Source organism: Chinchilla lanigera, unplaced genomic scaffold (assembly GCF_000276665.1).
Source record: "Chinchilla lanigera isolate Chin_1 unplaced genomic scaffold, ChiLan1.0 scaffold00017, whole genome shotgun sequence".
In the NCBI taxonomy this organism is placed as follows: domain Eukaryota; kingdom Metazoa; phylum Chordata; class Mammalia; order Rodentia; family Chinchillidae; genus Chinchilla; species Chinchilla lanigera.
Genome location: NW_004955418.1, coordinates 4346382 through 4371061, shown reverse-complemented (window position 1 = coordinate 4371061; position 24680 = coordinate 4346382). Strand labels below are relative to the sequence as shown.

Here is a 24680-nt window from a genome sequence, read left to right as displayed (position 1 = left end):
CATATGCTATATAATTTACAGCAAAACTGCTGTTAGTGGATGATGCATTCATTATGAATTCACTTTCCTCACTAGTGGCTGGGACAGTAACAACTTCACAAGCCCCTCCTTTGTTTACATGGGTTGCTATGGTGTTAGGGCAAGGACATAACACAAAACAACTAGAGAAAATGCACCCCGTGGTTGTAAAGTTTTCAAGTTCTTTGAAGTTGCACTTGCATTCAGTTTTGAAAATTTACTCTAGGAAAATGATTTGAGATACAGAAAACTGCTGTTGTCACTAAATTTAAAATAGGAAAGGACTAAGAAATATTAAACTTCCTCACACTATGGCAGTTATTAAATACTTTATCTGATGCATTTTATGTATTCCTGCAGCAAATTAAAATTTATATAAGTATAGAAAATGCTTATTTCAAACAGAAGGAAAATTATACAGATTTCTGTATAAAGTTATACAGTAATTGTATAATCTATGCTTTTGGAAAATAGATGAACATTACAATGAATGAAGCTGTTGAAAAAATAGGACACTTGAACGTTTTTACCCTTGGTTTGAGAGACATGATTTGTTTTTCCTTTTAACAATTTTCTTTCACATTTTAAAATGTAGTGCATATTACTTTGACAGATTTTGGCATATTTGTACATGCACACAACATACCTCAATCATTTTCATTACCTTCTTCTCCCTCTCTGGTCCACCTCCCCATTCCCCTCCTCTTTCCTAACAGTCTCCCTTCTACCTCTTCAATTTTTAATCTTTTTTAGTTTTTGAACTTCCCAAATTCTCCATAATGCATATGGATTTCCTACTTTGATAATATAATTTTTACTTACCTTGATTTATGACTCTTACTTGAGTTTTGAAAATTAAATTTCAAGACTTCTTCACCATAAGGGAAAGATATTACTCCAAATTTATTAACTGCAGGTGATTTGTTAATGGGCATGGTTACAGATCATAAACCTGAAGAAAAATATAAAATTTATTTTAGAATAGAAATTCACTCACAGTACTAAATAACATATATCCTGCAAATTCATGATTTGTAAAAAAGGGAGCAAGAATGACAATCAGGATTAAGAACAGATTATTAGGAAACTATTTAAATTTAAATTTAAACACACACCTGGGAATCAAGACTAACTTTGCTGCCAAAACCCATATGCTTTCTGCTGTGTTGCTATTACGGACATATTTGTTCATATAGTGTCTAACGTTTATTATAATTTAGTATTTTTTATTAGCAAAACCATTGTAAGAACAGGATAATAGCTAGGATGATAAATTATACAACAAGAGTAACAGGTCTACTTAACTGCTCTGCACGGGTTTTCTCACTTGTAAAATGGGGACAATGTCTCCTCACAGAGTCCATGTGAGAATAGTTTAGTATATGTCAGTTGGTTACAATAGAGGTTAGAATATAGGAAACTATATAAATGCTTGCAATCATTATTAGACCAATATGTCTGGTATTTTTAGGTAACTTCTCACTTCTGTTTATGGCTCTTGTCTTTTTATCATATAGATTATGCACTCTCAGCTTGCCCTCATCCATATTTCTTTTCCTTTTGAAGAATAGCTGATCATATTTCATGAATATATAACCAAAACTAGAACAGGTACTGTGGTTAATGGAGTATTTAGCTGGTAAAATCAAGTAATGAAATAGGTAGTCATATTAATACTTAGTGATTTTGCAATCCATTTTTAATAAAACTAAGTTTAAAAACTCATGATTTATATCAGAGGAGATCTTGCCAGGAAACAGGATATACTGAAATGGAGTGGCTGAAGGAAGGGAGGGGAAATGAGAGGAGGGGAAGGGCATGAAGAGAATTAAGATGCGTCATGTACACACGCCAACTCCCCACAAGGAATGTAAACATTCTGTACGGCAAACAGATACTAATAAAGAATAAAACACTGGCCTTTGTGGGTGGGCCGCTTTGAACCTAAACTGGAGTCCTTTCCTATTTTTCTTCTAACTATCCAATTAAAAATTTTTTCTTATAAAAAAAATTAAATGCTTTGCTATTGATCTGAGAGATGCAACCAATCTGAAGGAACTGGAGAATAAGAACTCTGAGCTCAGTCTCCATCCACACTCCTGTTTATCAGCTGCCCAAGCTTCCATTAGCTAAACCAAACCAGAAGCAGAAGGCACAGGCAAAGCAGAGAAGGTTGGAAAGCAGATGTGAAAGGCAATGGTAAAATATCCATCACAAAATGGATTTCAAACGCAAAGTGTCATTATCAATTGCTGCTAATATATAGCAAGGTCTCTTTCTAATAATTCACATCCTCTAGAATGTAATTCAAACATACTCTAAGTTAGCAGCAGTGCTAAAATATATACAGGGAGGAATTTCACTCAAAGTAGAGCTAAATTTAGTATAAAATAAAATTCTTCCAAAGCATGATTAATCTTTTTAGTGATATGTTTTCGTTAGCAGTTAACATCACCACATTGGACATTTCCACCTTAAGAAGCATTCAGGAACATGATCACAATTCCTGTCAAAAGTGAATGGTAAGATGCACTTAAACACAGCTTAAAGAATAATAATAAAAAATAGATAGATGCAAAGTGTTACCTTGATAAATCTAGTAATAAGCATTGCAAATGTGAGAAATATTGTGTCATATAAAACAATCAAGTTGTGTAAGGAAACTAAGAAAAATGTCTTCAAGATCAGGCCCACCATTCATAAAATGGTGCACATTTCATAATCCAGAAATGCAGTCCAGAAACAGAAGTATTAAGGAGACATACTATTAGATAAATTACTGAAAAACATTTAATGTCAGATAGATTGAGAAGAAAAACTATAGAGAAAAAAATGTATTGAAGAGAAATTCAAGGCAAAGTGCTCTTCGTGTATATTATATTAGCCACATAAGCTGTTTCCTAAAATATTTTACAGGGTTATCAATGATTAGTCATATTTTCAAGCTTTCAAACACTTACAGAGTAATTATTTTATATCACTGAAGGTGTTGCCCAGAGATCCTCACATTTGCTGGTGCTAGTAGTAGATAATTTGTACCTTCTGCCTGACATGCTAGTTACTTGATATCCTGATGAAGAGACATTCCCAGATTGTAGGGGAGGAAATGTTGCTGTAAACATTTCTGAATGCTTACTCTCTGTTTCCAACTCATCTTGATAAAACTAGAAAAGCGTATAATTGACACTGGTTTGTAAACAACTCCTTGGATAGTATTGTTATTATGAAGAAGAGATCACTGATGTATTTTATTTACATCCCTTGATGTATTTTATTGTCAAGGATTGTGTATTGGTTTGTGTCTAGATGTCCCCCCAAAAGCCTGATGCACTTTTAGATGAGTTATTTTGTTGTTGTTGTTTTGTTTTGTTTTTTTTTGGAAGTAGCTGAATCTAGACTTGGTAATTGATTCATAGTGCAATGCTGAGATTAAGAGTCCTGGGATTAAGGCTGGGTGATGGCTCGATCAGTACACTGATTGGATAGACACTGCCCTTATCCCACCAATCTGGATAAAATAAAAGGGTTCAAAAGAGGCTTGTTTTCTTTTTTTGCTGTTCTTGCTTTTGCTGTTTTCTATCACCATGCACTGTTGTCCCTCTGCCATGTGCCACCCTGCTGTGGAGACCGCTGATTATGGACTGAAACCTCTACAAAATGTGAGCTAAATAAACCTTCCTCATTTAACTTGGGTGTAAGGTATTCTGTCCCAGAAATGACAGAAATGTAAGTAAGCCAGGTTACTTTTGACTAAGAGTAATAGAAAACAGTAACAAAGCAATCTCATAGTTCCAAGAAGAAAAAAATTGCAGGCCTGCAAAAATGTTTCTAACATGATATTGGAATTTCTCACTTAGGTATAAATAAGGAAAACAAGACTTAAAAGTGATGCTGCTCCCCCAAAATCAAAATATTGAATCTGAAATGTCTTCAACTTTTGCAACAAAGTTTAACCCTGTTCTAAAAATAATCTTCATAATATTCTGAGTAGACCTTCAAATTTAAATTTATCAGTAAAAAAATTATTATTATCACTATTAGAGCATTGCAGTAGGTCCTCCTTATAGTCTATGATATTTGAGATTAGCTTTTCACTTCCAACATAAAGCATATAAAACCAGAAAAAAAATGTAAACATTTAATTATTTTAGCATGCTACTTTTATAATTACTCTAATTTACATGCAATCTAGTTTTTAGTTTCATATAGCTAAGCTACAAAGGTAAAACTTTTATCATAAATTTATTATAATTTAAAAGCTTAACTAAGAGACTCAGCAGTTCTACATTCTAAAGTGTAGAGGACGCACCCTAGGGTGGGTGGTTTGCTCTCCTCCCTTTTGCTCCTGCTGTTTTTGCTGTCTTCTGCTGCCTTAAACTGTTGCCTCTCATCATGCCACCCTGCCTTGGAGCCAACTGATTAAAGACTGAAACCTCCACAAACTGTGAGCTAAATAAACCTTCCCTTCCTTAATTTTAGGCATCAGGTATTTTATCTCAGCAATTAGAGAAAAATAACACAGGAGGCTTGGGATTATAGTATCAGCATCACCCTTTTGTGACTTCCTATTACCTTTTTAGGGGTGGGTCATCCTCTCCCACCCACTAAGACTAAAACAAAAACCACTAAGATTAAAGAACACTCAAGGGCAAGATCTTTTCCAGTAAAAGATCACCTCCACCCTCTGAGTCATCCAATAATCTCTTCCTCAAATCCCCTTCTCCATCAATAAATGCCAAGGTTCTAGGCGCCTCATGGCCTTTTGCTCCTTGTGAATAACTGGTCATGCTGGATCCCTGCTGCCATTTTGTCTCTTGTTCTTTCTTTCTCTCTCGCATGTGCCATCACACCTCTCAGGAAACTGGGGGCTCACTGCAGGGGCTCACTCACCCCAGTAATAAACTAAACAATGACAGTATGATTTCAAAGAAATAAAAAGCAAAGAATTTCTACTACTCTTTCACAAGTGTGTCACATGGAATTTGTATTTAAACTGCTAAAGCAAAAGTATATTATTGCTAAATATGTAGCATTTAATGAAGCAATAGCATCATTCTTTAAATTTCATTTATGTAAAATGTAAATGTCAACAGGAAATGCCATTATAATTTTTACTCATAGATAAAAGAACTGAATCACCTGAAAATTAAATGACCTACATGATGACAGAGACATGTTCTGTTTTGGTGCAGGAATTACATAAGGTGTCGATTTCCACATTGCACGCTTACCCATCATACCACACTGCCATCTGAGAGGAGACAAGGGACATAAGGACAATTAGCAAGTTTCAGGTTATTTGTTTTTGTTTTAACGATTGTTTGAGTTCCTTATATATCAGGATCTTACACACTTGTGTTTTTAAAATCTTTTTTCCCAGTTTCTATCTTGATTTGAATCTTGGGAAACTGAGTTGAGAATCCATCTGAATCTGCCTGGAATTATAAGCAACAGAATTGTGAGATAGTATATAAATATCATTAAAATCTCTAATTTGGGGCAATTTGTTTTGGTAGTAATAGAAATCTAAAAGAAGATGTTCCATAATCTAGCAATTACCGTTGATGTGATGATCTTGGTACAATCTACAAGGTTATCCCTGAGCATTTTATACTGTGATGCAGTGTTAGAATTTATTTTTTCTTAAAAGAAGATTCATTAGGGGCTGGGGATTTAGCTCAGTGGCACAGCACCTGCCTGGCAAGTGCAAGGTCATGAGTTCGATTCCCGGTACCAGGAAAAAAACCAAAATAAATAAGTAAATAAATAAAGATTCACACATAAGAAGCCCATGAATCCTGAATCTTTTACCTTCTTCAACTATAATTTAAATTAAATTTAATAGGAGAACTTACAGGAGTTTTCTAGTGGTGAAAATAGAAATGCCCTTTAGTTTGGAAATACAACATTATTTTCTTTATATTGGTTAAACATTAAAATTAATATTTGAAATTAAAAAGTTTTTTTAAAAAATGTTTTCTATTCTTATCACACCTATGTTTGGCTCAATTTTTGCTACAGATATTATTAAAACACAGACATAATCAAGATACATTCCTGTCCTAGTTACTTTTCTCTCTTTGCTGAGACAAAATACCTAACACCCAAAGTTAAGGGAGGAAAGTTTTTTAGCTTGCAGTTTGTATAGGTTTCAGTCTAAAATCATCTGGCTCCAAGGCAGGGTGGCATATGGCAGAGGGTAACTGTTCATGGTGGGTAGAAGACTGCAAAACCAAGCAAAAGGGAGAGACAAGACTCTTTCTGTCCCTGATGTTGTATTCAGACTCCCTGTCCAAGGGTGGGTGTAGCACTCACATCCTTAATCCTAGCCAGAGCTATGCCAAACCAATCAGTGGACTGACTTACTAGTCACAAACCCTTAATCCTAGCCTCACACCTAGATTCAGCCACCTCTGAAAAGCCAGGTTCTCCAGACTGCATGAGGCTTTGGGGTACCTCTAGACACAAGCCATAACAACACCTTATTTTATTTGGTGGATACTATTAAAATCCAATTTAGATTAAAATTTAAAATCATGAAGAAGATCATCTGTCATATTAAAATGTTTGACATTAACAATGTTTGTTCCATGTGTGCATATGGGTTGATTATTTAAAGACTTTAATGTTTAGGAACAGTTTTAGGTTAAGAGCAAAACAGAGAAAAAAGTACAGAAGTTTTTCACATACATCCTACCCCGGATGCATGGATAGTCTGTGTCATTATCAATATCCCCTATGGGAGAATTTTGTTTATGAGAATTGATGAACTTACATTGATATGTCATAATCACCCAAAGTCCTCTTGGTGTTGTGTGTTCTGTGTACGTTATAAAAATGTATGACATGAATCCATGAAGTATCATACATAGTATTCTCACTACTTGAAAATTACCTCCACAATTACTGAATATTTTACTGTCGCTATAGTTTTTTCTTGTCCCAAATTTCTTATTGTTGAAATCATATAATATGTAGTTTCTTAAGATTGCCTTTTTTCACTTAGTAATAGTATTTAAGGTTTTTCTTGTTTTTTCATGTATCAGTAACACACTTCTTTCTAGTGTTAGATAATAGTCCAATATAAATATATATATAATAGTCCATTATATATATATATAACTTATATATATAACTTTATTTGTTCATTTATCTACTGATGGACATCTTGGTTGTTCCCACGTTTTGACAATTATGAATAAAGCTACTACTATAAACATTTGTGTGCAGATTTTTCTATCAACCTAAGTTGTCAACTCTTAAAGCAGGAAGGTGGACAGGAAGGACGGGTACTAGATTTCTATGCTGTTCCTCTAATCCTTACACAAGCTTTACTTTTCTAGTCTGTAAAAGGAGATGATAATATGTACTAAGCAGCATTGCATGAGGGTTAAATAAGAAAAATACTTCCCATTGTAAGATGTCAATTTCTGGAAGTTCTCTTTCTTGAGTGGCATTATGAGATGTGATCCAAAAATACAGCAAATGGGGCTGGGGATTTAGCTCAGCGGCAAAGCGCCTGCCTGGCAAGCGCAAGGTCGTGAGTTCGGTTCCCAGTACCGGAGGAAAAAAAAAAAAAAAATACAGCAAATGGTGCTGAGTGCCATCCAGTGGAACAGGTCCCCATCCACTTTATTCACTGCACAAGGCACCATGCAACTTCAAGCTCTTCCCCAAAGTCAAAATGACTGTGACAAGTAAATATTTTGAATGGATTCAGGATGTCAAGACAGCCACCACAGCACAAATAAAGACACTCTTGAAGGCCAGGTGTGATGGAACACACCTGCAATCACAGCACTGTAGGAGACTGAAGCAAGTGGATCAGAAACTCAAACCCATCCTGGGCAACTTAGAGAGAACCTGCCTCAAAATAAAATAGAAGAGTGGGTGGTATAGCTCAGTGCAAAGGCCCTGGGTGCAATCCTTAATATCAAAAAAAGTGATGGGGTGAAAGGGCTCATAAAAAAGGACCTCTACAACTGCGCAGAAAGTAACAAGAACAATGGGATAAGTGTGTTTGAAACCCAAGGAAGCATTCTGAGGAGGAATAAAGGCAAGGTATCTTTTACTGTAATAAATTTTCTTTAAACACATGCTGTATTTTTTTATTGCACCTCATACACATATTAAAAACACCAACTGCAAGCTACAATATTGGTGTAAATAGAAAAGTAAAATAATATAAAACCATATTCCTTCTGGAAATAGTTAAAAAAGCTTTAAGGTGTTTCATTTATAAAAAAGAAATAATAATTTTGTCTTTCACACTTAGGTCTTTAATTTATCCAAAAGTGAGTTTTATATAATACAGCAGAAGGGTGAATTTCAATTCTTATATGGATAACCAGATACACAGGTAGGTAGACAAATGAAAGCTTCCTTCTTTTCTTTCCTCTGTTGTGATAACACTCCCAGCTTCCTCAAAAAAATGGCTAGGAACTGCACCTGAAAAAACTAGACCCAGTATCACATCACAGGCATCAAAATCTTCTGACATAACTGTGTGCCCAGAAAGGGTACACCAAACCAGGAAGGAACCTAAGATAGGACAATGATTCAATGACCTGAGGTAGTCCTCAATAATTTCTTGATCCACAAGCACTCAGGACCTTTGTATAAACCCGTGGAAAGAGCATGCATAATAAAAACAGAGACTGCATATCCAACAGAAGCTTGGAGTATAAACTGTCAATTTAAAGAAGGTACCTGTACTACTAGTCACTGGGACAAAATACTGAACACCCAAAACTTAAATGAGGAGAGGTTTATTTTGGCTCATGTTTCAAAAAATTCAGTCCATGTTTGCCTGGCTACAAGGCACAAATGGCATGGTAGATCACAGCTGAGGAAAAGGTCTCCACTGGTGGCCTCCAGGAAGCACAGAGAGAAGGGAGGAGCCTTTCAGGCCATGCCCCAGACACCCACTTCTGTCAGGCCCCACAGCCCAAGAGCATATTCAGCCATAAACTCATCGATGAATCAACTACTGATGAGTGTAGCGGCCCCATGATCCAGTCACCTTCCAATCACGAGACCCCGGGGAGACATTTGCGACCCAAACCACAACAGTACAGAAATATTATTTCCTGAACACATTAAGTTCCTCAACATGATTTATAACTACTGCATGCATTTTAACTTTATAGTACTAAACATACTGGCACTTTTTCCAGAAATAATAACCATAAATATAATCCTTAATTAATATAAAATAGCACTGTTCAAAATACTGGAACCTGAAATGTTTAAAGTGTTTATAGATGATTTAAGAAGCCTTGGACAATGAGGAAAATGAATTTTAAAACATCATTAAAGTTTAAGTAGGAACTATTTCCATTCATCTCCTATCAATCACTTATTTACTCATTTATTCAGGAAAGAGGCAATGAACTGATGCTAACATGACAAAGCCTTGTTCTGAGACACTTAGTTAAATATCTTCAATCTCTTTTATTCACCATAGGAAGCCATTTGGCTTTGATGCAAACTGTTAACATGATAAATGCTTTGTAAAGGAATCACAAAAGTGGATGTAATTGTCCATGAATTCTTATATGGGGTTTATGTTGTGTTCCAGTAATTTATTTGCAACCTTCAATATACATTAAAAAAAAAAAACATACATACACACACACACCCCACAAACCAAAAATAAAAGAACATTTGTAATCATTATACACTTAGTAGTACCAAAAGTATCTACATTATTCATTTTAAGTAGTTCTCATTTAGGAAATTCAATTTGGTTGATGAAAGTATTCACGATGTTTGAGATTCCTACATTTAAAAGAAACAAAGGTAATTAAAATATGGTGCATTCTCTTAAGATACCCTAATCTAGAGAAAAAGATTGGCCTGAAGAACAATAATATCACATTTGAACATGAAGTCCATAATAAGACTACAAGTGATTTTGAGGGGGAAACACATAAGGAAAAATTTGATCATTATCACACTATGTGTGTGGCAAGAACTAAAGGAGTAGTCGAACGTATATTTATATGACACATTTTACATCTTTCTTTTAAGTTGCCTATTTTGGCCTTGAGCTCAAGGACTTTAAATCTCTTTAGCTAATAAGCAAAATACTTAAAATGTAAGAGTAATAAATAATAAAAATTTTTCAGTCCAAACCCACCAAATAATATGAAGAACTTTAGTTGTTCTTTTGGTTTTTTTCTTCTTTTTTTTAGCCATACCTATGTCAAAATCTTCAGGTCATCCAGAAAAAGTAGAAGAATTACAGAAAAGGCAGCAATCAAAGAAATAATGAAGAAAGAGTTCCCTGAACTAAAGAAAAACAAATTTTTGGATGGAAATGACCAAGAAACACAAGCAACCCTGTGAAAAGTAACGGAAATAACCAATAGATGTATAAATAATCTTTTTAAAAAACGCTATCTGAATAAGAGGAAATGGTTGATATGTGACTTGCTAAACTAAATAGAAATAACCAAGAAAAACTAAACAGTGGATATGAGTATGAATATTCAGAAGATTGGCCATAGAAATTTAAGAAGCTTTGTGGTGTAAATTATGTGAATATATTTGTGGAAAAAATTCTGCTCACAAGTACCTTGATGAATCTTCTAAGGTATTATCTGATATAAACCTTAGGCCTAAACCTGGTGAAAGAGCTCTGCACTGGTGCCATATTGTAGAAGAACAAGTCTTGAGGACAGTAAGCACCAACCGGCTATGCTTAGGGCACCAATGGTGCGGAATAAGTGGGGCAGTCATCACCACAGGCCAGTATCCATGATGTATGGAAGGTATGTCTGTGTGTTACTATTCAAAAAAAGTAGTATAGGTAACCAGAGAAACACTTCCTTACTAGTTTAATGACTAAGTGTTGCTAACACTTGGGTCTGTAAGGATTAATCAACATTAATAACTACTTAGCACAATATATGGCCCTCACTAATGTTTTAAAATGAACCAATAAATGAAGTCTTTGATAAATTTTTGTGCTATTATATATATTATATATTATATTTTTGTGCTATTAATATTATATATCTTTACATATAAAGATATATGTGTGCAAATTTTTTTATTAGTACTTTCTATTTGGTGAGAAGTTATGTTACTATCCTCTTTTGCTCCTTTAAACCTGATTTTCTTTCATTATCTAGATACGTTTATAATGGACACTCAAAGGTTTTATGTGTTAAACCTGACATCTGCTCCATTTCATAGGATGAGTTTTCTTCCTTTCCTAATTATGAGTCATACCGTCCTGGTTCTTTGAATGTCTTTTTTTAGCTGAAAACTGGTTATTTGAGGCAATATATTGCAGCAGTTCTAGATAGAGATCGTTTTCCTCCATCTCTGATGCTTGTTTTTGTTTTCACTGTTTTTTTGACTTGACTAGGGTATGTTAGTAAACTCTATTTTCCTACAGTGTGAAGCCTGTGACGGTACTCTTCAGAGAGCACAGCCTTGGGCACACACATACTTATCCTAAGAGGACGGTGGACCTGGCAAGGCTCTCTTCGTCTTCCCTTCTTCTCTCTGTTAAAATATTGCCTCATTTTGTATTACATCCAGCCCATTAGTCTCTGCTAATTATGAGCTCATCACTCTATTGCTTTTAAAAATGCCCTGCAGCAAAAATTTCTCAGCATTCCAACACAATTAAATTCAGGCAGAGGTAGTTTTGAAGTCAATTTTTAAAGTTTGCTCTAACTCCAGAAGAGCTTAGGCCAGATGATTTATGGTTTCGTTTGTTGCTCTTAATTAAGAGGAGCTGTAATTTTCAGGAGAAACATTAGGCTTGACCATTCTGAGCAAATTAAAGTTAGTTCTTTTCAGGCAGAGCTTCACAACAGTTTTCTTGCTTTGGCCTCAAAGCAAAATCTCCAAGCCATTGCTTTAGTAGCTGATCAGGGCAGTAGCTTCTGATTTTCTTGGCCTGCCTCTCCTGATATGAAACCTCTGTACTATCATGAGCTGGAGAGAAGGAAATTGGGACAACTGTCATTTTCACTGATTGAACAAAGTGTACAGCCTCCTTCCTATAGATGTGGGCTGTGGAAAGAAAGAGAGCCCCTAATTTTTAAGCACACTGCCAAAAATTTAGCTTCTTCTACACGGGCTTTGGTGGGACTACACAGTCTGGCTGACTGCCTACCTGCCAAAATGCAATGCCCTCGATTGAGAGCTCTGGGGAAGAAGGAGTCCCGTTTTCCTAGTCAGACGGCACATAGCCGTGGTTACTTTCAGTCAAGCTGGGAAAAGATGCATAATGGGTCACGACTCGTGGAACTCTCTGTGGAAGTTCATTAAGTTATTTTGGTGCTGTTTTAAGATTATTATTTTTTACTTCGCTACATTTATTTTCATCCAAATTAACGATTGACCCAACCTCACATATAGAACAGCTTGCTTTCAATTAAATTTAGTTTTTCCAAAGTGCTTCAGATAAAATCACACACTTTCTGGACAAGAGTCCAGACTCGGTGCTTTTTGTGCTGTTCTATACTTCCTACTATTAGTATACCACAACACATTAACATGTGCTCAAGTCTTAAAGATAAATTTCAAAAATAAAGGGGAAATTAAATTTTAAATTGGCAAAAAAGTAGGCAAGACAGTAGAGATAGAGTGAGAAAAATTTGTGTCATAAATCATATTTGTTCACTTGACAAGTGTGCCACAATTTTCTTTTTTTTGTTGTTTTTTTTTTGTTGTTGTTGTTGTTCTTCTTCTTCTTCTTCTTCCAGTACCAGGAATCAAACTCACAACCTTGCACTTGCCAGGCAGGCACTTTGCTGCTGAGCTAAATCCCCAGCCCCTACAATTTTCTTAAAATAATGCTCAGAGCCACAATTTTCCATGCCTATAAGCTTAAAAACAAATGAGCTGCGGGAGAATCAGTTATTACTGGTAAAACTACATGAAATCACTCCCAAAGTTGCAATTAAAAGATAGACTATAATGTAATAAATAACCTACTCCAGGTAAAAAGATGAGATGGTCTTGTATGGTCAATATAAATATATGATATTACAAGAAAACAATAATCAATTTTGTGCAACATCAATAAAATGTCATTCTGGCATTTAGTTCTTTAATAGTCTGGCTGCTGTAGAAACGAAACTCTTTTTGTGGTTTAAGAAGTGGTTCTGACACCAGGGGTAGTTCTGCCTGCTAAGTGACATCTGGAGATGCACAGAGATGTGTCTGTCAAAACATCTAGGCTCATGATGAAAAGCATTCAGTGTCCAGAGTTGGTAAATGCATTTCTCCAATTCTGGAAGAGTACTACATGAGAAAAATCACTTCTCTCAAGATGACAACAGCACAAGCTCTCCCACCATAAGAAATATTGATCTACAATATTTAATTTCAGACCATATTCATTCCTTTGAGATGACTCATAGACTGTGATTACAGTGAGTTGGTGTGTTATGTGTTATGTACATCTGTATGCAGTAATGTCTTGAAAGTTAGGAGTATGAGGTTTGTTTCCAAAGCCTGTTTCACCAGAGAAGCTTCATTTGTACCTGTTTTATATGCTGGAGCTCTGAATAGAAAACAGTTTAAGACTAGATAAGAAAGATCATTTTATTCATTCCAACATACCTTAGCAAAACCAGCCCAAGAAGAGGGAGGTATGATAGAGCGGACGTTTCCTGACAAGGGTATGGAGTCTATGATACATTGCAAAAGCTCGGAGTAGAATAGGATGGAGTAGAGTGGACATGAAAATAGGATGAGAGAAGAGGATGTGAAACAAGTGAAAGTTCTTATAAGGTGAAATTCGTTTCTCATGGCACCCTCAAATCTTTGAAAAAATAGTTAATCTTATTATTGGATGTTGTATTCAGTATTTAATTTATATACTAAGTCATTGAAAACTTACTACTTTAAAATAATAATAATTTGCCATTGTCATGGTTTTCTTGGATTAGGAATGTCTTACCAGCTTGGCTGGACAGGATTTCTCACAAAGTTTCGGTCAAATAGCAGCTGTAGCTTCAGTCAAATGCTACCTAGGGATTTTAATCATCTAAGATTTGAATGGGGTTTGGAAGGACCACTTTCCAAAGTTGTTCAGTTACATGGTTGGCCAGACGATGCTGGATGATGGGGACAGACCTTGCTTCCTCGTCCTGTGTTCTCCCTACTGCCTGAGATCTTGAGTATAGACGCTGGCTTCTCAGAGAGGACAACCCAAGAAGCCAAAATGAAAACTTTTACACCCAGCCTTGTATATCCTAAGTTATTACTTTACTGCAACTGTATTTTGTTGGTGAAACAGTCGGTCCATGATTCAACGGGACGAGCTACTACAAAAGGGCGTGAATATCAAGAGGCAAAGATCACTGGGAGACATTCTGGATGCTGGTTACCACAGCAAAGTGATTTTTATAAATGTATTCGTTTGTTTACTTGTCTGCACGTTTGTGGAGCACAACAAATGTAGAAGCAGTATTAGACACTGAGTTAATTCTTTTCATATGCTGTTGAATTCATTTAGCTCATATTTTGTTTAAGATGTTTACACCTATGTCTGCATAGACCTAAGAGATAATGGTCTGCAGTTTCCTTTTCCTGCAATGTTTTTGTCTAATTTTGATATTAAAATAAAGCCAACCTCATACAATGAATTAAAAAGTACTTTTTTCTACTTTTCTCTAAAAAATTTTTAGGAAGTTTCTATAATTTCTTCTTTAAATGTTTGGTAGAATTGCCCCACTGAACCTTTTTGGGCCTCGTGTTTTCTGCTTGGAAGGGTATTAATCATCGATTCAATTTCTTTAATAGACAGAGACCTATTCAGACTGTCAAATTCCTCTTGTGTGAGTTGTGGCAGCATTTGTTTTTAAAGTGTTAGACCAACCAGAAACACAGCTTAACTATAAATCCTTGCTTCTTCTGTATTAGTACCTTGATCACATATTGTTCAAGTTTTGAGGCCAACTAAGGCTATCATTGTCACCAAGGGATATTATGGGGATCAAATTGACATTAAATGAGAAGATATTTTTTTAAATCTTAAATCTGTATAAAATGTTAATTATTAGTAAACTGTTACCTAGGTGTCTCAATCTACATTATCATCTATACCCATTGTAGCAGATATTGCTAGTTTTGCGTCCAATATTCACTTTTCTTCTGCTTCATTAAAGCAATACTAATTTTGTTTGGAAAACCAATGCTCTTTTTTTATTTTCTTTTTTTGAGCCGGGGTCTCGCTATGCAGTTCAGGCTGGCCTTGAGCTTACTTTGTAGCTCAGGCCGGTCTCGAACTCACAATGATCCTCCTGCCTCAGCCTCCCAAGTGCTGGGATTACAGGCATGCACCACCACATACACCCAATGGAAAACCTATGTTCTTGACCAAAAACACTACTTTTGAAACTTCCTTTGAAACTTGCAGTTCTCACTAAAGTCTGATGGGGAATTTTGGTTAAGTTTGTTCTCCTTACAAAAGCACAGCACCTTCTTCTTTGTCCCTTCCTATTTCTCCCACCTCCCCAGATGACACAAAATGCTACAAAGTAGTCATCTTGCTGTCTGGAGAGATCAGGAAGGCAAAAATCACATGCAAACATCATGGAACACAAAGCCAGCTAGCACTGAGAGCAATCATACAAACTCTGACGTGCCTACATTTTTACCTTTTCGAAAATAAATCCCTGTTTAGTTCATCTATTAGACTTCAGTTTCAATTACATTCAGATACAGTCCTAGGATGTCCTTTTATCTTCCTGAAAAATCTGCTTTAAACGTATTTCTTCTGGCACTCTTCTACAATTAATAATAATAACTCGTGCATGGGATTTGTAGTCTATAAGGTACTTTCATATAGATTATATCTTGATACTCGCATCAGCCCTGTGGCTGGAGCGCCTTTATCATCACACGTGCAGCTGTTGGGACTTGATACCATCCATTCCCATGCTATTGACCATGCTGTTGTCTTCAAATACAAGCTCTCTATAACTGCCCAAAACAATCAGTAAGCAAATCCCACCTGTTCTATATCAGAAATCTAACATCACTTAAGAGCCACTTCCGGAATTTAGGTTCTTATCACTTTTCTGGTAGACTGCTATTAAAATCATTTAATTGGCCTTCTGCAGAAAGATATTCCAAAAGGAAAATCAATGATTTTCACATTTATCCATTCTCCAGTTATAAAACATCTGCTACACAGTAGATATAATGCTAAAATGATGGTTCCAACAAAATCTTGCCATTGTGCAGTAAAAAGCTAGTAATGCTAACAATAAAGATAGTGCTGATTTATCACATTACTGTTGAAGATATAATTCAAAGTAATCAAAATAAAGTAATTTGCTAATATGATATAGTTGCTTTCAAAAGATTTATGTCCTTTGGCATCTTATTGAACCAGTAAAAAAATGTTTCAAGGAAATTAATTCATTTGATTTTATGGAAACATAGCAAAAATAAAAAGTACGGATTCTGGAACATTAATTCCCAAAATGTGTACTGTGGAATACAGTTTCTTGAGAAAAAATTACTTTAAAAATACACGTTATAAAGTACTAAATTGGGGAAACCGGATTGAACAAAGCGACACAGGTCAGTTTGGAATATTGTAAGGTTTGACAGTACCTCTATGTGCACTGGGAATCTTTTTAAATAACAGCATGATTTACCAAATTTCCTGAGCAGAGGAAATGGAAAATGTTCTTACTGCTATGTATGGAGGCCATTTGCTTCCCTCTAAATTCCCTTGTCTGGAGCGCTCCCTAATTCAGAAACTTGCTCGCCTTGCTTGTCAGAAACTTGCAAAACATCATCTCCTGGAATCATATGTGTGACACATTTAGAAAATGTTAATTAATTGAGAGCCCAAACTATTTATTAAGGACATGCTGTAACCAAACACTATTCTGGGAGCTCTGATGGACAATAAAGCTCAAGAGAAGAACATTTAGCAAATTAGTCATGACAATGAATGATTCTGAAAAGGAGTCTGCCAATACAAATGCACATTACTGATAAAGGTCATAATGGTTCGTGCAGAATGGTTTTTAAGGAAATAAAAATCCAATCTCACCTTGCAGTTTAAGACTGTGGTAGAGCATCAAAACAATGAATATTTCCACTTTGAAGGGGTGTATTCTAGCTCTGGAAGCGGCTGTGACAAGCTGACTAGGAGCTCAGCAGTTCATCTGCAACCTGGTAGAGACCCTTAACTTTAAGAAAAAAAAAGTTTTAATTTTAACTCAGTGCATTTTCAAGGCTCCAATTAAAACAATTTTGGAATGTATATTTTAAAGGACAAAACTAGATAATATTAAAATTATATCAAGCTAATGGACAGGCAACATACATTAAGGAATATAATATTTAGACTATAACCCTAAGGAGCAAAAGGCAATTTGAACACCACTAAAAGGACCCATTCAGACACGCAGATAAGGTAAATAAAACTCCTACCACAGCCTTATCTTCTTCTAGAAAGTTTCCCTAATTGATTACCTGGAACTTCTCTTACATGAATTGCTTTTAAAAGCACTTTTATTTCATTACCCTCCCCCCACACACACACACACACTGTACTCCATTTTTGAACTTTCTCTTCAAAGTCCATAAAAGTTGTGCACAAGCCAGGCATAGTGGTGCACACTTGTAATCCCAGCACCCCAGAGGCTGAGGCAGGAAGACCACCAGCCTTTGAACTCTTAGTGAACTCAAGGTCACCTTGAACTACACAGTGAGATCTAAAAAAAATTTTTAAAAAGAGGTGTATCCATAAAAAAGTGCATTTTTCCCAGCTACAGAAGGACATAAAAATTGACCAGCAAGGCATGCAAGCCTCTGAATTAGGGATGACCCAGGACAAAGGAGAAAATTTCCCACTTCCTTCAATCTTCCCAGCAAACGACTTCCCATATCCAATGACCTGGTTGCTGTTCCAGGACAGATCACCTGCGCAGGACGCTACCAGGAAGGTGAACTTGCTTATGGCATGACTAGAAGTTTCCTAAAAGTTTGGAGCCCTGAGAAAGGAGGCCAGGTGTTTCTTTCTGTCTCCTGTTTGCTGTGGGATAGTGATCGTGGCAACCACTTGCGTTCGCAAATCATCAGAAGTGGTTCCTGGGTCCTGGCAGCTACTCACCCCGCCGGCCGCCGGGACGCCGCTGGTTGCTAAGGACGCGTTGGGAGTCGCTCTTTGCGCCTTCAGGGTCTCGTGAGCAGGGTTTAGCCACTCAAGACCTGGAAGTGAAATTCCACTGCCCTCCCGAACTCCAGTTTGCGCGCAGTCTGCAAAGAAAGCGTGTGAAAGACCTTCATGGGCTTTGCAAGGCGGTCCTTTCAAATAACGCTGCCTGCTCTGCGCGCCCGGCCTGCGCGGGGGCAGTGGCCCGCGGCGCCCTAGCGTTTCCTAAGGTCCTAACGCCGCCTCCAAAGACTGCGCTGGACAACGAAATTAAATCTAAACAAAAACAACAGAACGCTTCTCAAACGAAGGTAGCTCTGTCTATGAGTCAAACTGCTGTTCGTTAATTTATTTAGGAACTCTGGAGCCGCCAGTGTTCTCAGCCACCTCCCGACCACCCGGGGGCGAATTTAAACGCAGAAGAAAGCCTCAGAAAGCGCTCTGTGGCCAGTGGGAAGCAAATCCTGTGCTTAATCAGGCGAGGGACTTCATGCATTCCGCAAATGTTCACTAGTGCTTTGCTATATAGAAGGACGGAGAGGCGTATTTCTGGTTAAACTCAAAGCCAGTGTAGAGATTGTCCTATGAAATAGCCCTAAAAATAACTTCGGAAGAATCGAACTGATCTGAACTAGAAATGAATCCGTTTTGAGTTTTTGTGTTTACAATAAGCGCGAGGTAAGTCTTTTTTGAGTACGCTGTGGTATTAAATCATATCTGAACCCAGGATTCTCTGAAACTCACCCTTCCTAATACATTAGTAAGTTATCGAGTTAGGAATACAACACAGAGGAAGAATATAAAAGATATACCGTTTCTCAGAGAGCACCACACGGAGATAAAAAAGAACAAAAAGCTAGTGAGTTGTAAGAATTAGCGGTGGTGGAAGAAAACTGACTTTTAAAAAGACCTAAGCCATTAAATAAAGAGTAAGAGTAGTCTCTATATTCAAAAGAAAAAAGAAGGAGAAAACTGAGTTACTTAAAAATCGTTGGATGGGTTTGTAATTTCAAGAGACCTGAGGAAAATGTTAAAAGCATAAAACATACAATGTTTGGTAGATTATCCTAAAGAATGAAAAGATGGTGGGCTGAATAATTCTACCTTATCATATAAAAATTAGTTGAATTCATAGTGCATTTAGAGAACAAACTAGCTGTAAATAATTTCTACAAAGAAGTCAATAGGACATAATTATACAGAGAGAGCTGACAAATCCTTCTCCCAGTTCTGCTACACTTCAAATTACTCAGAAATTGCTCAGAATAAACTGCCCAAAGAGTAGATCACTTAAAACTAATCAAATAAAGTCAAATATGTAGAAGTTATTACTGGAAACAACTGGTTTTAAGGCATGAAACTAGATACATCAAAAAAATTAATTTTCCCATTGCAAAAATGAAATGGAAAAAACTGAAAGACTGCTATGTTTACAGCTTTTATAATCCAGGTTAAAATAATGACATGTGAGAAAAATGGGGACATTTCTTCAGTTTTCAAGAAGGGGAGTAAACTAAAGGAGTTCCTTTATTGTGGAGTGGGGTAAGAGAAATCAATTAGACCCTCAACTCATTCTATACACTACATGACAGATTTCAACAAACAGAAATATATAACATATTTTTACATTAGAACACTTAAAATTAAATTTGGTTTCAGCATCTGATGAATTCTTCAAGGAAACATTTTGTAGAATTTTTAAAATAAGTTCTTAAAGTTAACATAATGCATTGTATGGGAATACATTTCAAATTTTAGAGAGAGAGGGAGAGAAAGAGAATTCTGGGTGGTGTATGTGTTTTAGAGCAGTAGGTCTGAAGCATGAATAGTTTTAAAGATCACATAGACAGATAAATGGCATAGTAACCCAGAATAGTACGAAAAGAAAGAAGCAAGGGAAGGAAGTGTGGGCTTACTACACATTAAAACTTACTGTAATAGCTTTTAAATTTTAATGTTATCAGAATAAAACAAAGTGCAGGAAAAGCATAGCAATTTATGTATGATAAAGTTCAATGGGGAAAAATGGTAGAGTTTGACCACAATTTGGAAGGCAAAGCATTTCAAAACACTATCTCATCAGCCCTCAGGAGGCTAAGGCAGGAGGATTGCTGTGATTTCAAGGCCAGCCTGGGCTACAAAGAGAGTCAAAGGCCAGCCTAAACTGTACAGTGAAACCCTGTTCCAAAAAGACAAAAAAAAAAAACCTGTCTCATATTATAGTAAGAATAAATTTAAGAGAGATTAAAACTTAAAATGAGAAATAATACTGTATTTTTAAAATTTTATTTTAAAATTTTTTTGTTTTTGAGACAGGGTCTCATTCTGCAGGCTGACCTTGAACTCACTATATGTTCAAGGTTGGCCTTGAACTCATGACAATCTTGCCTCAGCCTCCCAAGTGCAGGGATTACAGGTATGCACCACTTCACATAGCTGAGAAATAATAATAACTTTATGATAATATTGGTATAGTACTAGAATTAAGGTGTTCAACCATTATTAGACCTGTAAGTACTAAACAACAACAAAAAAAATAGGAACTTTAAAGAAAAATTAAATAACAACAAAGTTATACTTGCCCTTTCTTTTAATCAATCACCTACGGTGATTTGTTAAGTGTTTTTTATGTTTATTAGTGCATGTTTGCTGCACATATGATTACATTCACCTTAGGGAGTTGACATACATAACACATCTTATTTCTTTTCACTCCCCCTTTAAAGAATGAAGTTTCAAAAAGTCAAATCTGACACTTTGTTAAAAATTTTAAATACTGAAATAGCCATTAAGGCTATACTTTCAGGGATCATTTCTATAGTGTGAAATAGCCTTTAATTGGGAATTACGAAAATTAGCATGGCAAAATTTCCCTAACCCCTTCAGATGGCATACATTTCACACACAGAACTGCCTGCTTGCCTCACTTTGTTTCTTTTTTAAAACCGGACAGCTGGAACTCCATGCTTTTCTCATACCATTTATTTTAAATCTGCTTACTGTACAAATCCATATCTGCCCTTTCTCTGTCTGAAATTATACTTGCCCTTCAATTCAAGTTCTATCAGTCACAGACACAAACACCCACTGCCCCTTGCTCCCTAACACCACACACCAGAGAAACGTTCCTATATCAAGACACAAACACAAGATGTGTGTTAATCATTTTGGCTGCAAAGTCATCCATCCTCCTCCCATGCTGTTGGAGGAATCCCCTATGTAATCTGAATGGGACATGTTTCCCATCCTCCACCACACTAGGCAGATGAGTCCACCTTAAGACGCTGAGGCCACTGTGTGAGATTAGGACCTAGGCTTGGTCATGTAGATGTGCACTAGTCCAGGATTTTGAGCAAATGATACCAAGATAAAAGTAGCACTAACCATGCCCCAAGCAATGATAACACCATTATCATATTTTCCTGCAGAGACAATTGTGGCACCTGCTACTTCTTGGTCCTCTAGAGTATCATTGGTTCCTATCCATTTTCCAGCCTTCTCTCAACCATTTAAACTTGGGTTATCTTTTCCATAAATTTGCCACTTAAAAGAGTAGAATGAGTTTCTGTTATTTTCTATGGGAGGAACTCTAACTAATGCATTCATCTTGGTCGCCATCTCATCCTGGAAGCCTTCTAACACCAACCACGACCTTCTTCAGAATAACTTAGATGCCACCCCTCAAGGTTTCGTCAGCACTCTGAGTCACTCTTTTCCATAGCATTTATCTGCATTTTTTGTAAAGAAATCTATAGAGTGAGTGCTTATTAAAAAATTGCAAAAGAGATGAAGTTGTTACAAAACTAAATAACTTAAAATATGTATTATATTTTGCAAGGCATATTGGTACATAACTGTAACCTCAGCACTAAGGAGGCTGACGCAAAAGAAGTGCTGTGAGTTCAAGGCCAGCCTGAACTACAAAGCAAGATCTGCCTCAAAACAAACAAAAGAAAACAAAACAAAATATATGTTATATTTTAATCATAGTTCTCAAACTATAAACCTCACTTCTCCAATTTTCTTAGATCACAAATTTTACCGCACTTTGTCCTACTTGTAATCAAGCTTACCAATATCTTTACTGCCTTCTTTCAAACTAGTCTGTAATATTGCAGCAAATTAGAATTGATTTTCCAGGGGGAAAAACTGACATCAAAAGTGAACTTCAGGAAAAAGATACAGCGATAAAAGTACTAATTGTTTTGAATGGGTACATACAACTTAATATTTATTTCATAATTTAACAGTGTTTAGATTACATTTTTTGCTATTTTTGAAGTTTTATGGTATTGGTTTAGATTAATCAAGGAGTATATAATTTAATTGGTAAATTGTTCATATTCTGTATTTATGCTGCCAAACATGTAAATTTTTTGCTAGTACTTTAATGCTCTTAAAGGAATAAATGGAACAGTATCTGAAAATTTTATCAGTCAATAAGAGAAAGGAAAGGGAATTAAAACTCAAATGGAGTGCAGATATAGCTCAGTGGTGAAGCTGTATCTGTGGTGAAGAGCTGCTTTAGCATTCATGAATCCCTAGGTTTCATCCCTTACCCTGAAAAACAAAACTGCAATATTACACTGGCCCATTTCCCTTATGAAAGTACATTAGAGGCAGAAGCAGAAAAAGCAAGATTTTAAGATGTTTGTGTTGCATTTACCAATATCTTTACTGCCTTCTTTCAAAGTAGTCTGTAATATTGCAGCAAATTAGAACTGATTTTCCAGGGGGAAAAACTGACATCAAAAGTGAACTTCAGGGAAAAGATATGGCCAAGGTATTTACTGTACCAATGTTTTTTTTTTGTTTTTTTTGTTTTTTTTTTTTTTTTACAACATTCATCATCTTATTTAAAGATTTTTTGAAATTATTTGGCATGTGTGTGATCATGGCAAATAATCCTAATGGACATTTTAAAAATAAAATCCATCAATTAAAAATGTGCACAAGCCTCATGTTAGTCCACAATTGTCAGAATATTGTTAGTAGTGTGAAATATAAACATTTCCCTTTCTCATTCCTGGTTTTCCAGTCGGGTTTTGCGGTTTTGGTGAAGCTTGGTGGACTTAACTGTGATTGTCTCCTAGCTGCCAGTGAGTACAAATCTGCTCCAAGTGGCTCATTTTGGAGTGAAGGGGCAATGATATTCAGGAGATGCTTCCTGTGGTCATGGAAGAAGCCCGAGAGAGCAAGACTGCTGCACAAAGTCTGTTTGGCACGACATATGTTCTTATCTCTTTGCAAAAGAAAGTCATGTGACCAAGTCTAAATCAAAGGACAGGGTGGGAGATAGAGTCTACTCTGCTATCATAAGTACACAACCAGGGTGTGGACGTACAATGTTATTCTAGAGGAGTGAAAAATTGAGTCCAATAATTCAAGCCATCACTACCTTCTTAATTTTAATTGGTGTACCTTATTAAAGAATTTATACTTGCCAATGGGAAAAATAGTGCACCCAGTTCATGACTTAAAATATTCTTGGTTATGTTCATTTACTTTGTGTTTCCTATTAAGTATTTAGATAGTAAATATATTTTGTGTACCATTCCTAACCAAGTAATCAGGGTTAAATTTATCACCATGGGTTATTACATAATTTACACAAATACAACAGCAACATTATTTTTAAATGTTTTAAATTTGCCCATTTTAACTTACTTCAGAAAAATATGCTTTAAATATCATTAAATTCCATCTTTGAAATTTTTGTAGTTGTACAGTATTTACAGAGTGACTTACATATAGTAGCTGCTTAATAAATGTTGGTGGGTGAACTCAAATTAAAATGTGGGTGTGTTTTTACTTTATTTTGTAAGCTCAATCATTCAGTGTCAGAATCTCAATAAAATCTTAACATAAATAAATGAATGATGTTCTTGTTCAGTACTTTGGTTTGACATGGCTATAACACTGTGTGCCAACCCTGGAAAACTGTTACAACAGTTACTATTCTTCATTTGTTTTTTGAGAGTAACTGAATAATGACTATATTTTAATAATATTTATTAAACTACATTAAGATATTAAGTATTTCTGTGTTTGTTTTCTGTGACTATAATAAAATATTGAATCTGCCTATTTTATTAACAGTTTTGCAGTGCTTGCTTTGGCAGCACATATACTAACAATTTTTGAGATTGAAAGTCCTAGATCTTGTGGCCACATCTATTTGGGCTCTGGTGAAGGCACTCCTGACTACACCACAGTATAAGAATGACATCCTATATCATGGAAATGGGAGCACATGCAACAGGGGGAGAGTACCTGGAAGTCGAGGAAGCAAGTAGGACTCAGAGGTCAATCTTGCTCTTTTTATAACAATCTGTTCTCACAGGAATTAACTGGCTCCTCCTGAAGGAAGCATCCCCAGTGACCTAACCACGTGCCAGGAGGTCCCGCCTCTCAAAGGTTCCAGCACTTCTCAGCCCTGCACACTGAAGACCGGGATTCTAGCACATGAACTGTTCAGAAACACACTGAACCCATATCCAAACCACAGTAC

General features: G+C 36.0%; 1 protein-coding gene across 6 annotated transcripts in view; it reads right to left on the bottom strand.

Moving 5' to 3' along the window:
- Tmem232 (transmembrane protein 232) overlaps positions 1-24680 on the bottom strand; it is a 224949-nt gene that overhangs the window by 195906 nt on the left and 4363 nt on the right. The window contains exons 2-5 of one of the 6 annotated variants that reach the window (XM_005382170.1): positions 18128-18273; positions 17063-17201; positions 5158-5269; positions 841-970 (exon numbers count right to left, since the gene is read on the bottom strand). In XM_005382170.1, coding sequence (XP_005382227.1) covers positions 841-953 — 113 coding nt within the window. In that variant the 5' untranslated portion in view covers positions 954-970; positions 5158-5269; positions 17063-17201; positions 18128-18273. Of the gene's footprint in view, positions 1-840; positions 971-5157; positions 5270-17062; positions 17202-17911; positions 18102-18127; positions 18274-24680 lie in introns of those variants that run through there. The other 5 variants (XM_005382171.1, XM_005382169.1, XM_013513023.1 and 2 more) reach the window with 5 other exon arrangements.